This window comes from Dermacentor andersoni, chromosome 9 (assembly GCF_023375885.2).
Source record: "Dermacentor andersoni chromosome 9, qqDerAnde1_hic_scaffold, whole genome shotgun sequence".
NCBI classification, from domain to species: domain Eukaryota; kingdom Metazoa; phylum Arthropoda; class Arachnida; order Ixodida; family Ixodidae; genus Dermacentor; species Dermacentor andersoni.
The window spans coordinates 31,499,310-31,523,488 of NC_092822.1; the positions used below are offsets into that span (position 1 = coordinate 31,499,310).

Here is a 24,179-nt window from a genome sequence, read left to right on the forward strand (position 1 = left end):
AGCGCTTAAGGATCATTTTATTTCCCGTCACGACCATGAGTGCCGCTTGCTGACGCTCCCAGGGCTGATCTTGTACACATAAAGAGATACCTAAGGTACCGACCGGGAAGACAACAGCCGCGGTAGTTTGATCGGTAAAGCACCACACGCGCATGTGCGGTAGTTGTGGGTTTGGCTCCCACATGCAGCAAGTCGTCTTTTTTGTTCAGTTTCATTCCTCTTATCATTGTTATTCCTTTAGTTCAATTAAAAGAAGCAGTTAATTTTCTCTATGTTTTCCCTGACCTAATTGCGTCTTCAGTTATATGGCTCTAGCTTTCAAGCATTATAGTGTCATTCGCTTGGCAGTAAAAGGTTGGCCATTGCCGAAGAAAACGAGCGCCAAACTTCCATTTCCTAAATATTTGAACTTTAGGAGTCACATGCTGTTCTCGTCAAAGAAGAAAATTGAAGATCCACTATTCCTTCACTACTTATGTTGCTGTTGCCTTTTTTACGCCATCAGTTAAGTTGACGTAACCTCTGAACAAAACGATTTTTTTAGGCGCGCCAGTTAATTGCAACGACGTAAGGTGGCGCTACTGCTAGGGATGGGGACTTGTGTGTCAGCGGTATTTCGTGAGTGGCAGTACGTTACACCGGTAAGTTAAAAGTTGATAGATTTAGCTCGTCCGTAAACGTCTTACCCGTTACGGAATAGCTGGTTACCGGAGCCGCAGACGGCAGCGATTACACTGGTAGCGACATCGTGTGACGTTTTAGCAACCACCATACGTTCGGATATTTTTGTTTTGTTACATTGGTGCTAAGCGTCAAAGAAAATATATAATGGAAAGGACTGCATCTCAGCAGCTATGCCGATGCTGTCTCTTTACATCAGCAGCGAAGCAGAATATAGTTGGTCACTACAATAATAACTCTGTTGCCACGAAGGTTAAAGCGCAGTATGAAATAACTTGCGCTGTCGCTCATGCAAACGCCTTCGCTAACCCTGCATTCTGCAAACTGTGATGCTTTTACGGACACGCTAAAGCTCTGTAATCTATAATATGACTTTAAGGTTTAGTATTGTAAGCAATGAGCGAACGCCGTGGTAGCATGCAAGACTACCCCTACCGCGTTCAGACTTCGGTAATCATGGGGATGCTGCGACCCACAACTGAGGCTGCTATCTCGTTCAAGTACTCCTATGGCAAGAACGGCTGGGTAAATGGTGCATGCCGTAGACAGTCTCCTGACTACGCTCCAGTAGCACGGACCTCCTCTCCACCCAGGTGGACGTGCCGCGGAGCATGCACTTGCGGGGGGCACAGGAACGGCACACTGTACAACAACCATCATCATCATATTCACGATATTACCACCTTCATCTTCCTACGATGTCGTTACCCCAAGTACTTGCTCCAGAGTGGAGCAGCAGGCTAGATTCAGATCCCTCAGGCAAAGCTCTCCACATTCCTCTCATTAGGTTGGCCTCCCCCCTCTCTCTCCTTACCGCGCTGTTTGATGACGCTGTGAAGAATATCGGTGGACCGCTTCCCAACACGGTGGCCTTCCAGGCGCCGAACGACCTCAGCGTGGCCCATATCTTCTCCGATGGCGGCGCGGCCTTGTCGGCTTCGCCGGCCTCCGTGTCCTCGTCGGTGGCGGCTGCGACGACGGGTGTCGGAGCGGGCACGGGAGTCTTGGTCGCCAAAGGAAGCGATGCGTTCGCCGTCACCGCCACCGGCGTGGCCTTCTCCACGGAGAAGGGCAACATGGTGTTGCGGTTCATGGCGTTCTTCTGGGAGACCCGGTTGCTGAGCGGGTGTCGACCGTCCTTGCTTCCGAATCGGAACGTCTTGATCTCGCTTTAGGTCGCGCTGGACGCTCGACGACGTCCGGCGACAGTGACCCTTGAGGACAGTTGAAGAAGGCCTCGCGAAGTGCCCTGAGAGTCAAGCTTGTTTTTTTATATTTGGCACCTGAGAAAACAAAAGGTGAGAAAGATTGATACATGGTTTAGTGATGAATGAGGAGGATACAACAGATGATCGGTTAGCACTCCATCTGACGTGAAAGAGTGAATGTGCCAACCATATAAAAATATATATGGCGTACAATACGGTGAGTTTCTAACTGTTCATTAGTCTAAGTTTAAGATTTATCTAACTTGCCGGAATATAAACAGTCATTCTCTATGTACCTGTTCGGCTACGCCTCATGAGATTTACAGTCACTCTTGAGATTGCCTTAACGAAGAAATTGCGAAACAATTCTGAAAACAAACACCAAATAAGCGTTTCACATCTTCTATTTCTTGACATTCTGTGCATAACGGAGATGTATCTCGCCAGTTTTGGTCGACCATGATGGAGTGCATGGAGATTTCATTGAAATGCTGGTTCTGCCAGGGCTTCAGTGTCAAAAGGAAGACTCTACTTAACAAACTGCAAACAAGAGACTTTCCATACGTGAGTGTGCCATAGATAACGTTCCCCGTAGGGCCGAGGATACTTCGTAAGGAGGTTTTACGCCTTTTATTCGCATTTCTACTCGACGCAGAACAGACATGTGGTAGAAGTTTCCGGAACAGCAAGATATACACACAGGCGGAACAATATTAGGGCCCACACTGGCTGCCCAGTCTCGCGCGCAGAAAATACCTTAAGAAACCAACCAATCAACCATTCAAACGCGAAATACGCAGGACACTAGGAATGTCACGCCAAAATGCATACAGAACACACTCGTTCAATAACTGAAAATCACTTTTCTAAATGCAGGTGAATACAGATTGCAGAAAAACGATAGCTTGTATCGATCGAGTGCTCGTAGAAAAGCTAGCTCGCTTTTTTTAGCATACAAAGATACGTCGGCTTGCTCTACCGGGCAAACCGAATTTCCAGAAACAGACGCCATATTGCACGATCGCCATGCCAGCAGGTTGCGCACGAACTTATTTGTGCCGACTAAGACTCGGACAAATTAGTGTTTGCGACGCTAATGAGTCGTGACGAGGAGCGTATCGCCCCACTTGTCTCGGCAAACAACGGCCAGCACTCAATATTTCGCGTTTGCGTGAGCACAGCTCGATTTGAGACGAGCGTACTGGTGCGGCGATGTTCGATGTCAAATCACGTGGCTTCGACTCTTCTTTCAACACTTCTGTACATAGATCGCATCCTTCTCATTGTTTCCTTTCTACTTTTTGTGTACTACGAAGAACGGAGCTGGAACACAAGCAGAATTACTGCTTGAGTGAACTCCGTGCTCTTCAAGCGCGTGTGCAGCCAGTGAACTCCATCATGTGAAGCTTTCTTCGTGAATCTTTTTTTTAATTATGTTTTTCTTGTCTACTCTTTCGAGTTTGGCATGACTGCCTTCACCTGCTCGGTTGGTCGGTATTTCGGCCGATATATTTTTGGATGATATACGATGATTATGCGTAGGCCAAGTGCCAGTACCGTCGAATGCTCAAGCTGATCCAGAGAGTTGAGAAGATGGCAAGAGCCAGCGGAGCCTTGGACTAGGGGCCCCGACTATTAGTGATTATTCTGATTATCCATTTATTAATATCTATCTATCTATCTATCTATCTATCTATCTATCTATCTATCTATCTATCTATCTATCTATCTATCTATCTATCTATCTATCTATCTATCTATCTATCTATCTATCTATCTATCTATCTATCTATCTGTGTGTCAGTAAATCAATCAATCAATCAATCAATCAATCAATCAATAATAAAATAAATCAAATGCGCTTATATAACCCTCGTGCGCTCACAGACAAAGTAGTGACAGAATGTGCACCTCTGTTCTGCGTAATTGAATTAAAAGTTCCTGTGTAAAACACGAACGCATAATGACGGCTCATACGCATCCTTAAAGCACGCCGCTATCTTAATGGCACAGCGCATTATATAAACGGATTCTTTGATTTACTTAATTTTCTTTGAGGAAGTCATTCGATATCTGCCACTGAGAATGTGTGCGTTCTTGGCCAATCCTCCAGAATGGGCATGTCCCACTGTGACACAGGACGCAGTACATAATCCCTAAATGTAGCTAAATATATGTCGCGCATCTCTTTGCATACACCTGTGATTGCTATTCTTGCATGAACAAGTGTAGTAAACGCCTTCGTCATCGTGACATGCTCACGTAGACGTCTCACATTGTGCATCCTTGTGTTGGTACCTTCATTAGGCATGTAGCTTGTGACTGGCGTAAGTGCATAAACAAAATAATTCTGGCGGACAAACGTAAACATTGCATGAGATCGCACATCGCCATAGGATGAAAGTGAACACAAATGCACGCAAACCTGTCGTTTATATTCTATAACTAATATAGTTGCATATAATAGTGTCCAGTGGCATGGTGAACATTGTATGACGACGCTAGAGCGTCGACGTAGGTATGACGACGATGGTGAGACAACAACGTTACGCTGATACTTGAACGATGCCGATCGATCGATGACGATGTGTGCCCTTAGAAATTAGGGAATTAAAATTTGCTTTAGGGCGAGAAAGTAGATACTCATTCATCGATATCGGGGAAAGGTGCTGTAGGGCCTTAATATATAGAGGCGTTGCGTGTTCGAGGACGTTGAGAGTTACGCGATGTTGAAGGGAGTTTATTGTAAACTGATTCTGCTTCATTTTGGTCTACCGGTTCAGTTTATAGATCCACCGTCCTTCTGCTTTAGCGACGCTTACAGTGCACCGGACATTACTGTATGGTCATGCACTAATCTACATACTGAACGAGCAGGGCGGACAACAAGACTGCGGAAAACGACAACATAGGTACTGTGTTCGTGTTTGCATACTGTTTGTTCACTACGCCTATGTTTAACCAACTAGCTTAAATTAGCACTCTTGTGCGGGAATCCATTCCATCTGGACATATTGTGGAGTACTAAGAGACCAAACGTGTCCCGTAATGAAGACATAGCCACTTCTAGGGAGAAGCCTTCGTGTGGGCTTTGCCACCAGGAAAAAGGGCACAATTGGACCGGAGGATCAATGCGGTGCCCCTCGCGTCAGCTTAAGACATGGTGTAGGTGCGCCCGCAGACGCAAGACGCTATGCGCATGCGCCGGCGCCACTTCTCGAAATATGCCCCTCGCTACATTTCGGAGGGAGTTCGGTGGCGAGGCTGCCCGAACCGAAAGTGCGTCATTTGTGCTGGATCGCGCATCAAAGATGCAACAGGCAGTCTGGGCCCATTTTCAATGTCGACTTGGACAGGAACACGCCCATCTCATATTGAATGACATGCTCCACCCATTACAGCCGCAACCGGTCCACTTTTGTCTTTCTTTTTTTTCTTTTTCTGTGTATGTGTACCTGCATGTATGGCAGTTGATAGTAGGGCACGTATTGTCTGCTACATTTTTTTTTCTCCTGCTGTTTTCGTCTTTTGACGTTGGGAATCATTATCAGCGGGGCGATCGTGTCACTCGTCAAATATTGCTGCCCTTGTTTACTTGTCAGTGCATATTATCTTATCTGACGAGACAATTGAGTTGACAATTGCTTTCTGCATTTTTTACTCAAGAATGTCTGAGTAGAAAGGCATAGTGACGCCGACTTATGACATAATTCGGGACAGAAATTGCGTAAGGTTTAAGCACTGAGTCGTGACATCTCACGTTTTATTTTCTAACAGTTTGAGGAGCCATCATCAGAAAAAGCTCTTATGATACATTTGTTCGTAAAAGCAAACTTCAGCCAATTCTGATGCTGGACATATATATTGTTAGTGAAACAAGCCAGTCAATGGCAAAGAGCACATACGATTTATAATTCTTGTACGTTCAGTTGCTGAGAACTCCCCAGGTTTTCCTCTTCTTACATTACAGCCACTACAACTGCCTCGCTTTAACATGTAGATTTCCACAATGCCCAGGATCTGCGTAATTTTTGTTCTTCAGGGATTACAGAAATGACTTGCTTCTGCAGCAAGTCGCGCAGAACTCACATCCTCTTGAATTCGCATGTGGGGTGATCATGTTTAAGCTTTATGGACAGTGACAAGAACTTTATTAGAGTGTCCTGAGGAACCCGATTGGGGGGAACCGAGGGCTCCCCGATCAAGTTGGTGGCTCCGCCCACGACGGCACAGGGAGGTGGTAAATTTTGAAAAATCTATTGTCTTCCCAATTTCGGACTATCCTGTTACAATATGGTATCCGTATACGAAAGCTAATATTCATAAAATTTACAAAGTGCAAGGAAGAGCCACATAGCTCCTTTGTAACAATTTCAGACTGCAGCTCAGTCACTGAACTTCTCACATGTGCTACGAAATTTCATTTATCCGAAATAAATCTCTCATCAAGACTAAACTTTTTATAACAAATAATTAAAGGGCAGTATAAAGTTGACATTAGGGAATTAGTCTCTTTTTCCTCCGGCTATTCGACACGTCAGAGAAACAACCAAACAATAACGTCTTTTCGCTTCTATAATGACTGCTTTAGGTATTCTTGTTTTCTTTCGCGCGTACAGTCAGGGACTAGAAAAGTCTGAACAACGCCGTTGTCCAAGTAGATTCATTATCTGTGTTTTCATCTCTTTTGGTAACTGAAACATAGCTTCTTTTTCTAGCGTAATATTCTGTCTCCCTTTTTTGTCTTTGTAGTACTGTCTTTTTGTAATAATGTGCCTATTTTATGCTGATTTTGTAACCTCTGCATGCCTCTTTGTGCCATTATGTCGTATTTCCTTTTACTTTGTATCCCTCTCTGCTCAAAGCCCTGTAATGGTGGTTGCAGAACAAGAAAGTCGGAGTTTTGCCCGAAAAGCGAAGCATCGATTGCAATAGTAAATTAGCAGACAGTCATACGAAGTAAGGATAACACTTTTATCGGCCATATCAACTTGTAAACGTTCGTTTACTAGTTAAATTAACAAGCATGGTGTGCGCACGAACAGCAAAGATAAACGCATCGCACACGACGACCACGGACACTCGCTCTCAAAACGCTGGCGTGAGGAAGCGCGACAGCGCAGGGAGCGAAGTGACCTTCGTGCTGTCTATCGCTTCAACGCAAACTCAGTGCCGAGAACACACAGCTCGCACAAAGCTGCGAGCTATCGACGCGACTGGACTCTGCCCCGAACGCAGATCGCTCGCAAGGTACGGCCGCGCGACCGCGCCAGCCTCCGCATATGCATTTGCAGCGGGAGTAGAATGCTGCCCTCTCCCCACGGCGCCTCGCAACGTTGGGTGCCTCGCGTGCGACGGAAGACGGCGCGCATCCTCCCCGCTTTCCTGCCTTTAGTGTGGGCGAGATTGAGCGGCGATCTTCGGCTCCATTCGCACGCTTGCTCTGGCACATACAGCGTAGGTCGCGTGGTGACGGTGTTATCGCCTTAGGAATGTATATGAAAATGCGCCTGGAGTGTCCATATAGTTGCTATCGGAATAATAATTGTAGTAAAGACGAGCGACGCAGGAATGCGATACCTTTATGCCGAGCATAAGATGAAATGCCGGCGTTATGAAGGCGTAGTGACGTTGAAATGCACGGTTTCCAAGACATTTTGTGCGATTGATTGATTGATTGATGTGCTTATTGCATTTGCTTTTCTGTACTTAAACCATATCATACCGTACTTAAATTATAGCCAACCTAAACCAAGGTTCGTCAAGCTGAGATTGAGGAGCCCTGTCCCTAAATCTCCGTGTCTCAGACCGACGCAAGTTCCACAGGGGCTGCGGTATACGCAGTCTTCTGACAGGTCCATTTGCGCGCCCTTGTGCTTCATATTTTTTTTGAAAATACCTTGCGCTGGTACTCTTCGTTTGAACATGTCCCCTAAAAGGCAATACCCACGCAAACATCTGTACTTCAGTTTATGCATGGTGGTGAACTATTGCTACGGGTATGATAGTGCGTGGTTTGACCACGTGACTTGTTTCGAGTTAGGAACGTCGCACGAGACTTTGTCCTGAGGAGATCGGGCATGGTCGGCAACTTATATGGAACTGAAAACCAAATATTTTGTATCCCAGTAACTGAGGTACTGATAAGTAGGCGTCAGTAAAGGAGGTGCCATTATGTTCATTGCCTATGAGAACTTTTGTGTTTTCTAATAACTGTTTACTATATATGAAGCAATAAAGTGAACTAGCAGTTGCAGATTTTACTGATAATATAAGAGTGCACAAGCGCTGGTATGTCGAACAAGCGGTAACTTCCGAGGGAATCTGTTGGCCCGCGGGGGGAAGTGTATGTCTAGAAAGAATACATGGTTAGAGACAAGTAAGAAAGATTTTAAGCCAAACTAGTCGACTTTAAGCGACGCTGACCCGCATGTTATTGTATCTTAGCTGATAAGTGGAACATGCCGTCTAGGATAAACAACAGATGACGGTACGACTTGCCTACCGTCACTTCATTTGCAGAATGCACCTCCATCTTGTTAAGTCAAAGTAAAGAACATAGTACTATATAGGGTATTATGAACCTACCATTCGTCCATAAAAAACGAGATTCAACCAGAAAATTAAAAATGCCTATAAAACAACATGAGGAAAGCGGAATGCAATGTACGATGCCTAGCTTGTTTAAGTGACTAGTCTCACTGCACCAATGTTCTTCCTGGATCCCGCGTTATACACAATCCGTGAAATCCAACTTTTCTCGGCCTACATGCCGATCTAAGTACACACATCTAAATTGCTTTCCAGAAAGAATTATGTTGACACCAAACATCAGTATTCGTGCGAGAATCCCAATTTACGACGACAGATAAAGCGGTGACTGTTCATGATTACACGCCTTTCTGTGCTAATCAGAAGCATGATGTTCCCTATTTCATCTGACAGACTTCAAGAAAAACGTAAGGTTAAATTCCTAGAGAGAACGAAGTGCAGTAGGAACTGACGCCATGTGAACAACCCTGAGTGCAAAAAAGTCACACGACCGCATTTACAAAAAAACGTTCTTATGCTAGAACTGTTAGTCAGTACAGATGACCATCAACCATAGTGAATTGTCAAACAGTCCTTGTGAACAACAAGCTTGGTTGACGAGGCACGCCGTAGTGGCAGACTCTGGAGTTATTTTCACCCCCAGGGGATCTTTAACGTGCCCCCAACGGATGGAATACGTTGGTTCTTGCATTTCGCACCCGCCGTGGTTGCTCAGTGGCTATGGTGTTAGGCTACTGAGCACGAGGTCGCGGGATCGAATCCCGGCCACGGCGGCCGCATTTCGATGGGGGCAAAATGCGAAAACACCCGTATACTTAGATTTAGGTGCACGTTAAAGAACCCCAGGCGGTCGAAATTTCCGGAGTCCTCCCCTACGGCGTGCCTCATAATCAGAAAGTGGTTTTGGCACGTAAAACCCCATAATTTTTTTTTTTTTTTTGCATTTCGTCTCCATCGAAACGTGGCCACCGCGGCCCGCATTTGATGCTGTGACCTCGTGCCTAGCAGCGGAGCAGTCTCGCATAGTTCTTTATATATATTAGCTGAAATGTGGACAATTCTTGTATTCACCAGATTTATGTTAGACGCAAGTAGTTAGGCTACAACTGTTATGAAATTTTGCAAAGCTATATAAATAAAAGAACAAAACACCTTGGTCTTTCAATCTATTTTGATTTTCTATAACCCACACAGCCACAGCCCCAATTAGGCCTAAACCAAAGTCGACACGTGTAAGCCGCCCAGTATCAAATCTGCGCCAACATCTTTCTCTTTGCACCAACCTGTTGTGTCAACAGCAACCTTGTTTGCTTACTTTCAACTTACTGTAGTACAGGGAGTAAATAGAGAAGGCCCACTTCGTCTTTCATACACAGCTTGCTGGCGACAGAGTTGGCATATGAACACTTGTGCGGATTCTCAGTATCGAAACACGTTCATGAGGGCGCCCGCGAGAGCAGTGGCAGGGAAGAGGATATTTTCTTTAAGTGCAATGAGTCATCGTTCCAACTAAACGTGCTATCCCGCACCATGCAGTTTCATCACTGGGCAGTTCACATCGAAAGACACTGGTAGGGTTCACATGTGGGCAGGTACTTTTATATATAAGCAAACTTTCTGACAGGCATCTGGCGACAGAAGAGGATAACGTACCTGTTCAACGCATGAATGGGAACGGTTCCGATGCCTCTTTTCAGATGTCCGGGTGCTCACATCTTCCAAAAAATCTCGGGTTTTCTTTTGAGCCGCTCTGCCGACGGAAAACTAAAACATGTCCCTGAACACGGCACGAACAACGGTGTAGAGTCGGCCCACAGTATCGGCACAAACGACACAACCGAAAGGACCAGACAAAGAACAGAAAAGAATTCAGAAGCAAACAAAACAAGGAACCTGTTCGTCTTCCGAATTCTCACGGCGGCAGATATCCTTTGACACTGCGACGCCCGCTATTCTTGTCGAAAAAAGGCACCAAAGATCAGACAGAAAGAATAAAACGACTTCGTTTACTACTTTACGTTCGTTCTGCTTCATGCAAACAACACGAGCGTCACGATACGGGCTTCCCGGACGACCACTTCGTTCTGGAGTCAGGCGGGAGGGTACGTGTCACAGTCGTAACCGCGGACCTTTTCCCCCTTTCCCCATCCCGACTTTTCCCTTTCGTCCTCATCTTGGCTGACCCTTCCCCGCTTCGCTTCCCTCTTCCCCTCTCGAGGCGTCTCGGGAATACTTTTTCCCTATTTCGTTTTTCTTTACCACGGTGAGTGGTTTTCTTGTGCTTTCTCCCTCTCCAGACGTGGTGCACTTTGGGATACGCGCAGGAACGGCTCAATTTCCGCCTCCCGCGACGCGGCTACCGCCCCCCCCCCCCCACCTCCAGCTTGTTACTCCGCGTGTGTCGCGCTAAATTAACGATAGTGCATTTCGCCGTTGGTCCGGTGGCGTTATTTCCGAGTCCGCTTTTTCTCGACACCAAGCGGGTCACGTGGGACGCGTTTCCCCGACATTCTACATGCTTCCTTTGGTGGATACGGGAATTGAGATACCTTCCATGGGCGCAGACAGGTTGCTTGTACATAATGGGAACTAACTGTTGGAGAGGCAACAGGGCCGCCGAGACCTTCGTGTTGTCATCTTTTACTATTAGCCATGAGTTGCGTCCTCTTCGGACACTTGCGAGAGAGACACAGAGAGAGGCTCTTTTTTGGGGGTCACAATAAGATGCATTTGACGAGTTATGACGTCCGTTGTCTTTCGCGGCGTTTCATCATAGACGTCGTGCAGGGAATGTTCAACAAAACTGGAAACATAGTTAGCAACCGATTTCTTCGCGCCGCTTTTATTTTAACGTCCATGCGTCATTCAAGCCACCTACTCCATTCTCAGGCATTTTAAAGCAAATAGACATGACGACTTGAACATTCCGTATTCCGTATGCCGGAACATAATCCCACAAGCAGACCATGCTATTGCGGTGACTCAAGTAACAATCAATATTTCTTTTTATTTTACATGTACGAATGCACGCTTTTGGTAACACTCTAATTGAACATGTGACCGACGTCGCTCTTATTGATGAGCCGGAAACAAGGTTATACACACAATGGCTTCGGCATTTCTCAAGAAAGGACGCGCATTGTTAAGGAAGAATGTAATATGCTGCTTATTCTAGTACTCACGTGCACCATTTAGAATAAATTTGCTTACAAACTATCGAAGGGCCCGTGCTAAAAAGCTGTCTGTATATAAGTTTACCTTACAAGTAATCATACCTGTCGGTGAGAAACGGTTCTTACCGAAAATGGGAAACAAACGTTGCATTTTTCCTCTGCGCTGACTAAATTTTAGTAAAGTGCAACAGTCTTACAAATTACAGTGCATGTTTTGCTTGCTCAGGACTTTTTTGAGAGCCCTCTAGCGGCACTTCATAACCTATCATTGTAACTGCAATTGCGAAGTATTTTTTTTTACCCTGTGACGCACCTCACAACGTTCCGGCTGATATACCGAATCAGTCAGCTGAGTGGTTGCGCAAGAAAATGGCGAGAGTTGCAATGCTGTTGCGGAAAAGAGATGTCACCGTGATTATACCGTACTCTTTCCATGTTCGCAGGTGGTGGCCACGCTGACGACTGCTGATACATCAAGCAAACATCAAGCAAATCAAGCAAATTGAGCGAAACTTTCCACAAATCTAGAGAAGCTTCAGTGGATACACAATTAACAAGTGTGAGGTAATATCAGCTAATAATGGCCAACGCACACAGCTCTCCAGCGGGGCAGCTGGCCTTGAAGCCCCTTTTTCTTTATACCATTTTAACCTCGGTGCATGTAGGCCATGCCGAACCATGCGTGCCCGATTAATCACTAATAGTAAATGACTAATAGTAAAAGCAGCGCCAACGGGATTAATAAGGCTGGAGATGCGCGCGAATACGGAGAGCGTTGCCTACATTGCAGCTCAAAAGAAAAAGCAAAAAAAGCAAAGGAGAACCCTAGGCCGATCACACCACATCGTGGGTCCGCGTACGGCGAGACCGCGGAGCGATCAAGCGCGTTCGCGCGGGCGTGCTGGTTGCCATGGGAACGAGAGAAGCCCCGCAGCAAGGCCTAGCTGTCGCTGGTAATTTGGCGGAGGCGGGGAAGACGACACGCGTCTTAGGCATACTGGACCACACAGGGAGGACGACGGCAGGAGTGGAGTGGCTTGGGCAGTGTCTGTCTCGACATCTTTGCGTTTGCCGACGTCTCGCGTTTTTTTTTTTCTTCTTTTTTTCTGCTTCTCCCGTTTGGGTGGTTCGTGCTTCTATATCGGCGGGCATTTCCTATCACGATCGCACCGAGACAGAAACTTTTGATTGGAGGGGGAGGGGGGGGGATCCTGCATTTCATTCGTCTCGCGTTTCTCTTTGAACAACCCCTGCCTCATCCCCCATGCCTTTATGTATCTTCTTTGCTTGTTTTTTTTACAGGCATGCCCGCGCGGTGCCCTCTGCCTCGGCTGCTAGCACCAAGGCGTCTGGGCAAGCCAATTAATCTGCCACTCAGGCACGCGGTATGCGTGTTTACGTCAGAAAGAAACGGCGGGATATTTTGTTTTGTCCTAGAGATAGAAGTGTTTCTGCTTTCATTGGTCATGTAGTTGCTCTCACCTATACAAAGAATTTACACAGCCCATAAATCGTCTAGAAATGCCCTGCAAAGCTACTTGTTTTTTTACATATTTAAATTTGTGCGGTTAATTTCAACGCAAAAATCACAAAGGGGCACGCATAGGAACCAAAGCGCCTGAACATGCTTCGGTGCGGTTTTCTGTAAGCTTTTTCTTGCGGACTTATTAACGATGCTTGACTACCTAGCACACGTTCATAACTTTCCTTTGTTTAGAGGTTCTTATATAGAAGCCTGTGATACTTTCTACGCTGAAAAGTCTTTAACAAACCTATGAGTTTAGAGGCACTCTATGGGCGACCTAATCGCGTCACAAGAAAATGTCGTTGAACTTAAAAAAATATCTCTTAAAGAGTTTTGCTGGGAGTACCAACACAAATTCTTCCTGCAAAAAAAAAAAAATATCTAGGAGAAACGAGAAGCTGATATGTCAGCTAGGCTTTTAGAAGCTGCTTGCATATAGTTACGCTTCCAGCTAGTTTCCGGTATTTTTAGCTTGCGAGAAATGTGTGCTAGCCGTCACGTAAAGAACGCTTGATTTAGATCTGCCGGCCGTTGAATGCACTGACAGTATTACATCCAGTTAGTACTGGCCTCGCGAACTCACAGAGGAAGACTAAAAAAAATTAAAATAAAGATAGTTACACAAGTATTTAGGATAGCGTGTTAGGCACACCTGTGGTCTCTAGTGGAGCAATAAAGAAGAATCCCAATAAAGCCGAAAAAAAAAATTAGGGGCTATTCCATTCTGTGGAGGTCGATGGCCAGCGAAGCTGTACGTAACACATCACACATGTTTAAACAAGGGTAAAAGTATTTATTTTCATCATTTGGTGATGGCAGTGACGATAGCTCTGTGATTACTGTGATAAGCATTGATTGGTTCAGTTACCACTTTAGACAGAATTTTGGTCAAAGTTAAATCTATACATGACAGTTGTTGACTAGTTGAGTGACTTGGATTGGTGTGATACTTCAAACCAAGCTTTTGTAGCAAAAACTGAGTGAAGCGTTTCTTGTCTGGTTTTGAAATTTCCACTATCAAATCTAACCATTGTGGTTTTGAAATTTTGCTTTTGAAATGTCCACATCACAGCTATCCCATGCAATGTGCGTGCTCATGAACTTCTCGATATCACACTTGGGTCTGCCTGGAAATATATGCGCAGCGGATATCACTATTCAGTCTTTCGTTTGTGCGGCACAGACATCCATCCCCACAGACGCTGACATTGTCGTCTTCCGAGTCAAGAGGACAAATATACATACATTTTGTAGCCATAAACCTTATGAGGCTATGAGCCACTGCATTTTTTGCTTACTGGTATGGGTATGAGCCATTGCTTCCGGCGATATGAGTCATGGCTTTTGGAGCAATGAGCCATTGATGAAGACAGTTTTCGACATGCTGTAATCTATGTTGTATGCGTAATTCGAATGAATGTAAGCAGTGTTCGCTTCACTTTGCTGAGTGCTTGCAGCCCCTGCCTTGCGGTGCTTTGAGCCACTGCATTTTTTGCTTGCTCACGGGGGTATGAGGGCTTGTGGGGGTATGAGTCATTGATGATGTTAGTTTTTATTGACGTACACGAGAAATACACGGAGCCCTAGCCATATAGAGCTTGGCTGTTATGACGAAAGCAAGACAAAGACAATGCAAGTGCAATTGTTTTAGTATATGCGATTACTTATACCTGTACCCACACCTTATGTAATGCCCCCATATTAGTGTCTTTAAGGTAATAAAGGGAAGTGAAGGAGACAGAGACAGGCGAGGCCAACGCTATAGCGCTTTCTTCGTGTCGTTTCTCGTGGTACTCCCTCCTTTCGCGCCACCTTCAAACCGCAAGCACGGAGATCACTAATTTTATCGGCTGCCAACTTGGAGGCCTAACGCCAATTTCTTTGTGCGTGAAGGGGCCAGTTAAAAATTGCCCAGCCAGCAGTAATTACCAATCCGCATAGCTTTACTTTCTTTTCTGTTGTCCCTTCATTCAACGATTTTCAGATCTGGGACTCATTTCGCCGGGACGTCGCGAGCACCCCTCCTGCAGAGCCAAATTTCGTGGTAGGGAAGTAAGAATGCTCTCGATTACGCATTCACTTGTGTTCATCCTGGTGCTCAGTAGCTCCGAAAATGTTCCACTTTTCAACAGTTTTTTATTGCGTCCTATTGACTACAATATCCTCTGTAAATGTGATTTGAGTGGCGCTCGTTCGCGTTTGTACTTATTGTTTTTTTTTTCACCGTAAACAGCTTGTGCAGAGTGGTCGGTTATTTCTTAATTCGGTGGAGGGGTCAGCCGCGGCCCACCACGCAAGAGAATTTCATCGTTTCGCTGTCGGTGTATATAGGAGGGCCGTAACACAACTTATACAGGAACAGTGAAAAAAATCACTGAACACAGCGCAGAATGTTCCCCGCCACTCTCGTGCCCTGATCAGCCATGTAATGTAAAACTTTGTTTATGCTTCTCAACATAATTTCTCCTCGTAGCCACTCCTGTGCTTTTTGGGACACACCTCCTAACTACAAAAACGTCTATTCGAAAGCTATTCCACCCACCTATTCCCTCCCTCACTTTCTTGTTTTTATTTTTCCTGAAAAAAAAATACAATAAAGTGTGATGGTGTATAATGCTGACCACTTCCATTTTCTATAAGCCCAATTTGGAAGTTATACTTACCTAACTCCCACTGAAACATTTCATTGCAGGGGAAGCTTTTGCATTCATACTATTCCAGAGGCCAGCATATAGTGTCGCGACCGAAAGAACGACAACAGTAGGCACACAAAATTGTTTGGGAGAAATAACAAAAACAAATTTATTTCTTTAACGTAAATTCTCAGGCGCAAAACGGGGAAAACTGCACCCAAGATGCATCACAAATCGCGTCAACTGTTTTCATAGAATCATCGCGCTCATGAAAGAGAATCATGACTCGAATGGTTTGACAATAAGTTTCTGAAGGCTTGTAAGCAAAAACAAACAGTAGAGTAATATTTTTGCATATATATCATCATTTTACAAAGATACTGTGAGGCGATTACAGAACTTCCTGACGGGGATAAAAACGGGAGGAGAAAATGTCGGTGAACAAAACACCAAAGGTAAGCAAAGAAAAAAATACGATACAAGACCAATGATGTCATCAGGTGTTGGCTGTACATAAGATATCACGATAATGATGTACATATTGCTAAACAGCCAAGCACCTTTTCTTCTATACTAAGGTCTGTGTGCTACCGTCCCGAAAGAAGAAGAAAATAGAGATTCATTTGGCTGATGGCATTTTGGTGTAGTGCTATATACATATTCACACCATTCAAGGCCACGTGACAGAGTTCGGTGACCGGGTAGTCTTCCGAAACATGTATCACTGTGTCGTAGAGCAACTGGAACAAGAACATCAGCGAGAAAGAACACGGACACTGAGAACCACGCAAGAAGTAACAATCACAGAGAACCACAAAAAAATTAAACAAATATCACGCCGTCATTAATATTTTCAAATGTGAAACGTTGTAGCATACAGCAAGAATTCCATCTCAACTAGTTACGATGCGTTATCTTGTGACCTCTATATATCAACAAGACGTATTCCACGATAAATGGTTCATAGTACATGACCAGAAGAAATAATTAAGTCAGTTTCCTTCAGAACAGAATAAAAATGTAAGCTGGAAATATTTGCTCCTTATACACGTCCTCGGGGGGAAATGACTTCGTGTAATGATACGAGGAAAATAATTGGTTAACTTCCAACAATGAGGTGCCACTTTTCATACAATGAACAAAGTAATTTAGTAGGCGACGTCTTTAACGCTTACAACATTGTAAATTCAGTATAAGGAATGAACAGCATAAAGGCTAATGACAAGGACATCATGAAAAATGCTGACGCGTCCTGTTTTTTTTTCTTTCTTTTGTCAAACTGTTTTCCGTTTTCCCAAACTTGTTTTTTAAAGAAATGTGCGCAGAAATATAAAAACTCCAAGTAAATGTTTGTTTACGTAAGACGCGTTTATAAAATGACGAATGTGTGAATGCTCTGAACATTTTGACGTTTTGATACATTGCTTCGCAAACAGTGAAACTTAGTCTTGTGTTTCTGTGGAATCCTGGAAGGGTGCCTCCTTTTCAACCCACTATCGTTGGGCCTTTCAATACTTCTTAATAGAATGAATGTTACCATATTTTCCTACTTAGTTGCGTCTCAGAGAGCGTTGCAAGAAAGAAAAAAGGCAATTGAAGGTTGCGGCTAATGCAAAAGTTTGAATCTGCAGAATCGAGTACTAGAAATTTTCATCGTTGCAAAGCAGCTCTGCGATTCAGTCACCGTACGTTTCCTTCTCTAAAGAAAATATCTTGTCAGGTTAAATAAAAGGAACGCGTACTAACTGAAAACAAAGTTTGTAGAGTTTGTTGAATTCAAAGGAAGTGTTAGTTTGAAAGCAACAGTAATTTTTCTGTTCAAATAAGTCCTAAAGTCCTGAACATTGAAATAACACTAGCATTCAAATGCTTAAATGTTTCAATGGCATTCGCGGCATTTTCGCAACATGCGGGTTATAAATTCTGTCTGTTTCAGAAAAACTTCAATAAACAAACATTACAGAATATTGGCACCTGGTTTCGTTGCCCACTTATGAATTTGTGATCTTGATGCTTCAATTTCTTGCTTTTAATTTCTGCATTTATTGATAATAAAGCTGGAACACTTGATGAAATTTACTGATAAGAAACCAGGAGTCTTCTTGCTTCATCCAGTAAGCGCTAATGTTTTTTTTTTCGTTTAGATCATACATATTCTATTAACATCAAATGAAACTGAACCATTTCCTTCGTACTACTTGAGCTTGATTAGAGAATGTGACAACTAAGGTTTTATCTTAATGACAGATGCATTATAGCTCCAATCATTCAATTAATGTCTCATAATTGTCAGTGTGAAGTGCCACCCCTGTCGCTGAAATCGGACAGGCTACGCGTAGCACACAGTTATGTGGAACATTGTAAACGCCAGAAGAGATCTTTGATGAACATAGAGGGCTCAAAGCAACGTAACCGCGTGAAAAGCAAACGTTCAGTGTTCCTCCGAGAAAAAAAAACATAGCATATGATGACGTATGGGGTATTATGGCGCAAGGGGCAGATATGGTCAAAGAGCGCCAAACTTAGCAGCATATGGAAGTACACAGGGCAGCACTACTTTGTCGCTGTAGAACTTCGCTCAAGAGCATGAAACAATAACACAGTTTTCAATGGAGATTAACTGTTTGATCTAGCTTACGTAGGGAAACATGGCAAACACTTTCTCACTGTGGGTTTAGTGCGAGATTTTTAATAGAGGGGCACATAAGTCATACGTACACATATCTACACAAGGGCACATAGCGACAACTGCATCAAAGGGCGTCACCTTGTCCGTGTGCACAAAAAACATTACACGCGCTTCAAAATATTCCTTTGCGAATGAAAAATACTGTGTCATTTACGCGAGTTGGTACACTACATCTAATAACTCGCGATACCACGTACAACTATTGGTCGTGCCTTTACATCGGTAGGGTATATAGTGACTTGGGCAAAAGAGCAACACACCCTCCGACCTATTGACCTCGATATATCCTTCACGTGAAATATTTTATCACGAAAGCTGTACAGACACTTTTCTTTCTTCAGTTGGTGTTTCGCGCCTTCGATGTTTATTGGCGCATTCTTCACACAGTTGATGCTATAGTCATGGGTACGTCAGCTACTTTCGGAATACAAATGTCACCACCACGGTGCGTTTCCCTCAGTAGGCTCATATTTGGTCGTGGGCCACGTCAAAACTCTGTCAAGGAACAGCGAGTTATACGCGATGTCCTACGACTATGGTCTAATAACTCTTTTTCTAACAACCCAAGCTTGATTTAATTATCAAGTAGCACCGCAATATGCACCCTGCTGCTTTAAGGAAAGCGCCACGAAGCAATTCGCAGAAGTCACTTCTTTAACCCTATGCGTGTGCAAACGCAACATTGTTGCTTCCGGAGAGGGTTTCGTGCGTGTCTATCACGCTTGACGCTTCTCTCAAGTACGCCTGCAATGCGTACGCAAAGCAAAACTACACTAAGGCAAGGTCTACTGACTAGCCTCGTGCGTGTCTTCGGAACGTTTACTTGAACACATTGTCAAATGGCTAACAACCTCGTGTCTTGATTTCTTACTGTCGCTTAAGCTCAGAAGCTAAGCTGCCGCTTACTCTGTTGGTCACCTTCGTCAAGCGTAAATATAACCAGCTCCATTATATTTGCTTTAAAAAAACTAGGTACATTTTCACGCGACAACCTTGTTATAAAAATCCTCGTCTACCATTGCACAGAAACCGAGCGCCTGTGATTATATGAACTTAGAGGCACCAACGCTTCCACTAAGAAGAACAGCTGGTAAACAAGGAGAAAAACGAACTAGAAACGTGTAACAGTCACACCCCTCTCCTTCTTTTCTAGCATTCAGTCCTAAACGTGGGGCTTCCTTCCTCACCTGCATGAACGCACATCTATAAACTTGTAAAGTTTGACTTGTGTTAAAGGCATCTTCTTGTGGAGCAATAGGTAGGGCGGGAAACAATGCAGAGAAGTAATACAGAGTTCAGCGTCCATAACGAGTAACAACCAACTAGCCTGGCAATGAGTAGTCAAGACGCCTTCTTGGCAACCTTCAGATATGAGACACGTAAGCTCCATATGCACAAAAACATGTGCTCGCCGCAAGGCGACGCCGAGGCCTTTCCGATGCCGTTTCACAGGTGTAGCTAGTCTGGTGTTACATTGACCACGGAACATCACCGTGAAGGACGCCACAAGCAATCGTTCAACACCCTTGAAGACCTATGAAAAATTCCTGTAACACTCATAGCACTTATGCGAAGGCCTTGTTTGTAAACAATTGCGTATCGGATTAGTTTGTTCTTGATCATGGATCTTATGTTTGCACTTCCTAGTTTTAACGGGACAAATACGAAGAAAGCACAATGGCACATTCGAGTAGATGGCATAAATACTCGAGGCTTTAAGCTTGCTGTACATCTGACATGTGCCTCAGTACTCTTTCTGTTAAGCACAGCTACCAAAAAAAGTTACATTGATCAATCTAACGAGAACCAGTAAGTGGCACTGACTGCAAAAAAGCGTGCGTATTTGACGTCTTTCTTCGTTTTCTTCGTTGTGCGCTTGATTGTTTTTGTTTTTTTCATGTGCGTCCTGTTAGATCTACACAGCGCAACGTTGTATTCGTGTCCTTGCTAAATCAAACTCACTGTCATTCCATTTTGTGTGATTGCAGTTTTTAGGAATTCTTTTTATTGTCTTTTCTCAGACATGTTAACATCTCAGAACGCCCCTGGAACACCCCTATAACATTCCCACATTACCCCTAAAACACTGCTACAGCACTGATACAGCACTGCAACATCCCTGCAACATCCATGCAACATCCCTTCAACATCGCTGCAGCCTCCACGAAACATCTTTCCAACGTGCCCGATAGCCTCCTTTCCTGTTATTCAGTCGTCCGAAATGTTTAATTCTTTCTTCGTGGCCATGATTGTACTCAATGGCGGCATCAAATAAAAAAGCTATCATTGACAGGTATAGCAGCTTCACAAACGTATCAGGGAAAAAAGTGCAGAAAGAAGACGACGCCTACGAATTCTGTAGTCCTCGTTAGGCATCGCGAGCGTTTTATGCGGCGCAATGATCTGCAAGCGTGGTTACGACGTCTAGAGGTGCAGGAGTGCAAATAAGTAGGAGATAAACAAATTTCACGGAGTCCTAAAGTTTGGCAAGCTACTTAAGATCATAAACCACACACTAAACAAGGAAACACCTCATTGACGCTCTTTCCTTTTAAATTGGGAGATGTTATACATTAGCATTCACTCAGCTTTTAGTTATACACAATACGCGTTTCATAATGTTTCCTTATGTGATTATAGGAATTTAACGAATAACGTTTTTCGTTGTTACAAGAGCCCCTTCGACCCTTTTGTTTCTTCAACGAAGGTGATAGTATAGACATTTGAAGCTTTCCTTCGAGTTTCATGACAATATACTAGCTCGGAATTGACATTTCAGTTAAATAACCTTCTAATAAGTAACAGATGGCAGAAAACATGTCGTTCTCTTCGTTTTGGGATTGTGCTGTTGTTTGTGCGTTGCCAGTAATGTGAAACCAATTTGGTTTATTCGCAAAAATGAAAGCTATGCGTTATGCAGAAACATCTACTGGACATTTAATTAACTTTTGTACCAAGAAAACGTTCATTTGGTATTCACATAAGTGCGCAATCTTGCGCTTTGCAAAACAATGGACAATCGGAAAATATGAGTTGACTGACAAGAATGTCATCGCGCCGGTTGGCAACACATGGATAAATATTTGCGGGAAGAACTGGATCATATTTCACGCACTTCTTGCTCAAGCCTGGAAAATTCATTAGAATTCTGACTACTACTCGACACAACCTAAAGGTCAAATTGTGGTGTCTATGGGCATGAACGTAGCGATAGGTTACGATTAAAAGGGTAATATACAACATTACCGATGTTAATTGAATTGTTTCCCGTTTTCACCTTTGCAGTCGAAATTCGATCTAATTATTTTATTTCATCCGGAAACACGACTAGGTAGTCTAGTAGCGGTTATCAAATAAATTAGGTACGAGGCACATCAAAAAAATTTGACCTGTCCTGCTTTCTTTGTTTTCCTTTTTTTCACTCTGCACTTGCATTGGTAAATGAGCTATCACACCCACAAAAAAAAGTAATTGAAGCCGTTCAATTCAATGTATTCTTTCGATCAAGTGAGCAACTTGATCACTTGAGGGAACTATTGATAGCGGAAGCAAGAGGGCTGTCTACTACATTAAGAATCGGCAAACCGGTCACGCATCGTTTTCTGTCTTCAAGTTTATTATCATTATTATTTATTATTATTCAAGTATCGTATCTGAGTGTGAATCTGTCGTAAGCATGCTGAATCTAACCAGTTTCGCTTAATATCTCACGATCTTTTAACTCGCTTATGCACTACCGACTGCCACGCAAGTGTATGCAGTATTCCGAAACCATCTGCAAATGTAGCTCTGCAGGTTATGTTGTTAAAGCCACCGGGTAAAAGGCGTACTGAAGGTGTAAGAACATACGAATGGCCGTGTTGAAAATCCAGAATAGCGCAAACAGAAAGACACGTATCGGCCTGACGAGACAAAGCGATGAATTCACATACTATTTTGCTGCAGTGTGGTAGAAATATACATAAAGAGAGGGCCCAGCTATCTCATGACACATGACAAAAATGAGCAATGGAGTGCGTTGGCTCTTTCTTGCTTTCATTTCGCCACACGTTTTCCTTCGTTCTTGTTTTCATTTGCTGCGTGTCTTTAGGCAGCTCGCCCAATGCGCGTGCGCAACCTGCGGTAGTCTGTAGATTCACACAGCACTGCAATAAAATCTTGTTCGGAGTCGGCACTTCGCCTTGCCTCGTCTATCCCCATCTTTTCGTCCGCGCTCCGCTATTCGTGATGAACATTTTAATTGCATTCATTGTACTGCAGCCGGCTAGAACAATCCGCGCGTGGAACCTAAGCAAAGGAATTGTGGCACCACAAAAGAACGAAGTAGTCACGTGACGCCACCTCTTGCGCGACAACTGCGCGCTCGTGAAGCGCACCTACGTAACCTTGTACACCTTAAAACTAAGGCAGTCAACGGCGCAAAAGAAAACTAAAGTGGTTAGCGCCCTCATTCTCAAACGATCCTCCCCGATTCGGAGCTCTTCGTCCAGTCCACCGAATTCAGCACAGCATCCCCGTGCCCACCCCCTCAATTGAATAAGACGCTATGTTTAGCATGAATTGTCGTGGAGTGTCAACGAAGCGCAGTGACCACTTCTTTCCAGAGGCGGTGCTGACATCAATTTTCTTGACCACCTTGTACGTCACTTTGACAGCTTGCGCCCGCGCCCGAAAGAGAGCGCCATATTTCTGCTAGCGTTAGCTAGCACTTTAATTTTCAGCAGGCAGCGACGTGATACAGGGGCGCCTCTTCACAGTGTATTTGTGTGTGTGTGTGTGCGTGCGTGTGCTCTCCAGCGCATGACTCTCTCTCGCTTCCTATTGCGTACACTTCTTCTTTCTCTCGCGAATCTTTCTGTGGGGAAAAAAAAAGAAGAGTTGCGTTTACTATGCTGCCAAGTGCTTTAGGTTCATGTAGCAAGCGAAAATAATAAAAAAAGCAGTAGCGGCGAACGGAGGCCTCAAGAGAGCACCTGATAATTCTACTAGAAGGGGCGGCGCAGGATTTCGGGAGCGCGCAAGGGGTAGCGGGGCGATCAAAGCTAGCCCCAGGCGGTCCCTGGGTGGGGGCTGCCAAGGCGGCCACGTGGTGGTAGGTACTCGTGTACAAGATTGACTGTCTGCAAAGGCGGGCGGTTTTGTTCATTTACAAACCCGGCACGCGGTGTCCTTAGTGAGCAGTGTTTTTCCAGTCAGCCGTGGACACGGTGGATAGATTACGTTCCCTCGTTTCTTTTTTTAAGTTTCAATGGTTAGTGCATTTCCAAATACCAGCCCGGCGCACAGAGCATTAGATACAATTCACGATCATCACGGAGTCGAGGTAAAGAGTTCTTGTGGAGGATCGTCTGAGAATGCGAGGGGCGAGTCTGCAGTAAACTTCGAGGGTCGATTGAACTGGAAACAGGCTGGGACGAGCGCGTGTGGAGGCGTGTCCCGTCTTCAGGCCCCGAGCATGCGCTTGACGGTGTACCCGGGCACGGAGTAGAAGAACAGGGCCAGCAGGAGGATGAGCAGGATGGCGATGAGGGCTTTGATGATGACCCACTTGTACTGGTGCCACACAATGTAGCGGATAGACTTCAGCGGGTTCAGGAACCATATGAACGACGAGTCGGGCCGGCTGCGCACGTGTTGGTGGAGAAGGCATACATTCCGTCAGAAAGCTTCAAGAACTGCTGGAAAAACGCTATCTTTTTTGTTTAATTACGCGAGAAC

General features: G+C 44.5%; 1 protein-coding gene across 1 annotated transcript in view; it reads right to left on the reverse strand.

Moving 5' to 3' along the window:
* Nucleotides 1–15,915: 15,915 nt before the first annotated feature.
* The window catches only part of mfr (ferlin family C2 domain-containing myoferlin misfire), a 375,605-nt gene continuing 367,341 nt past the window's right edge, over nt 15,916–24,179 (reverse strand). The window contains exon 46 of the mRNA XM_050175214.3: nt 15,916–24,084. Coding sequence (XP_050031171.2) covers nt 23,904–24,084 — 181 coding nt within the window. The 3' untranslated portion in view covers nt 15,916–23,903. The remainder of the gene's footprint in view (nt 24,085–24,179) is intronic.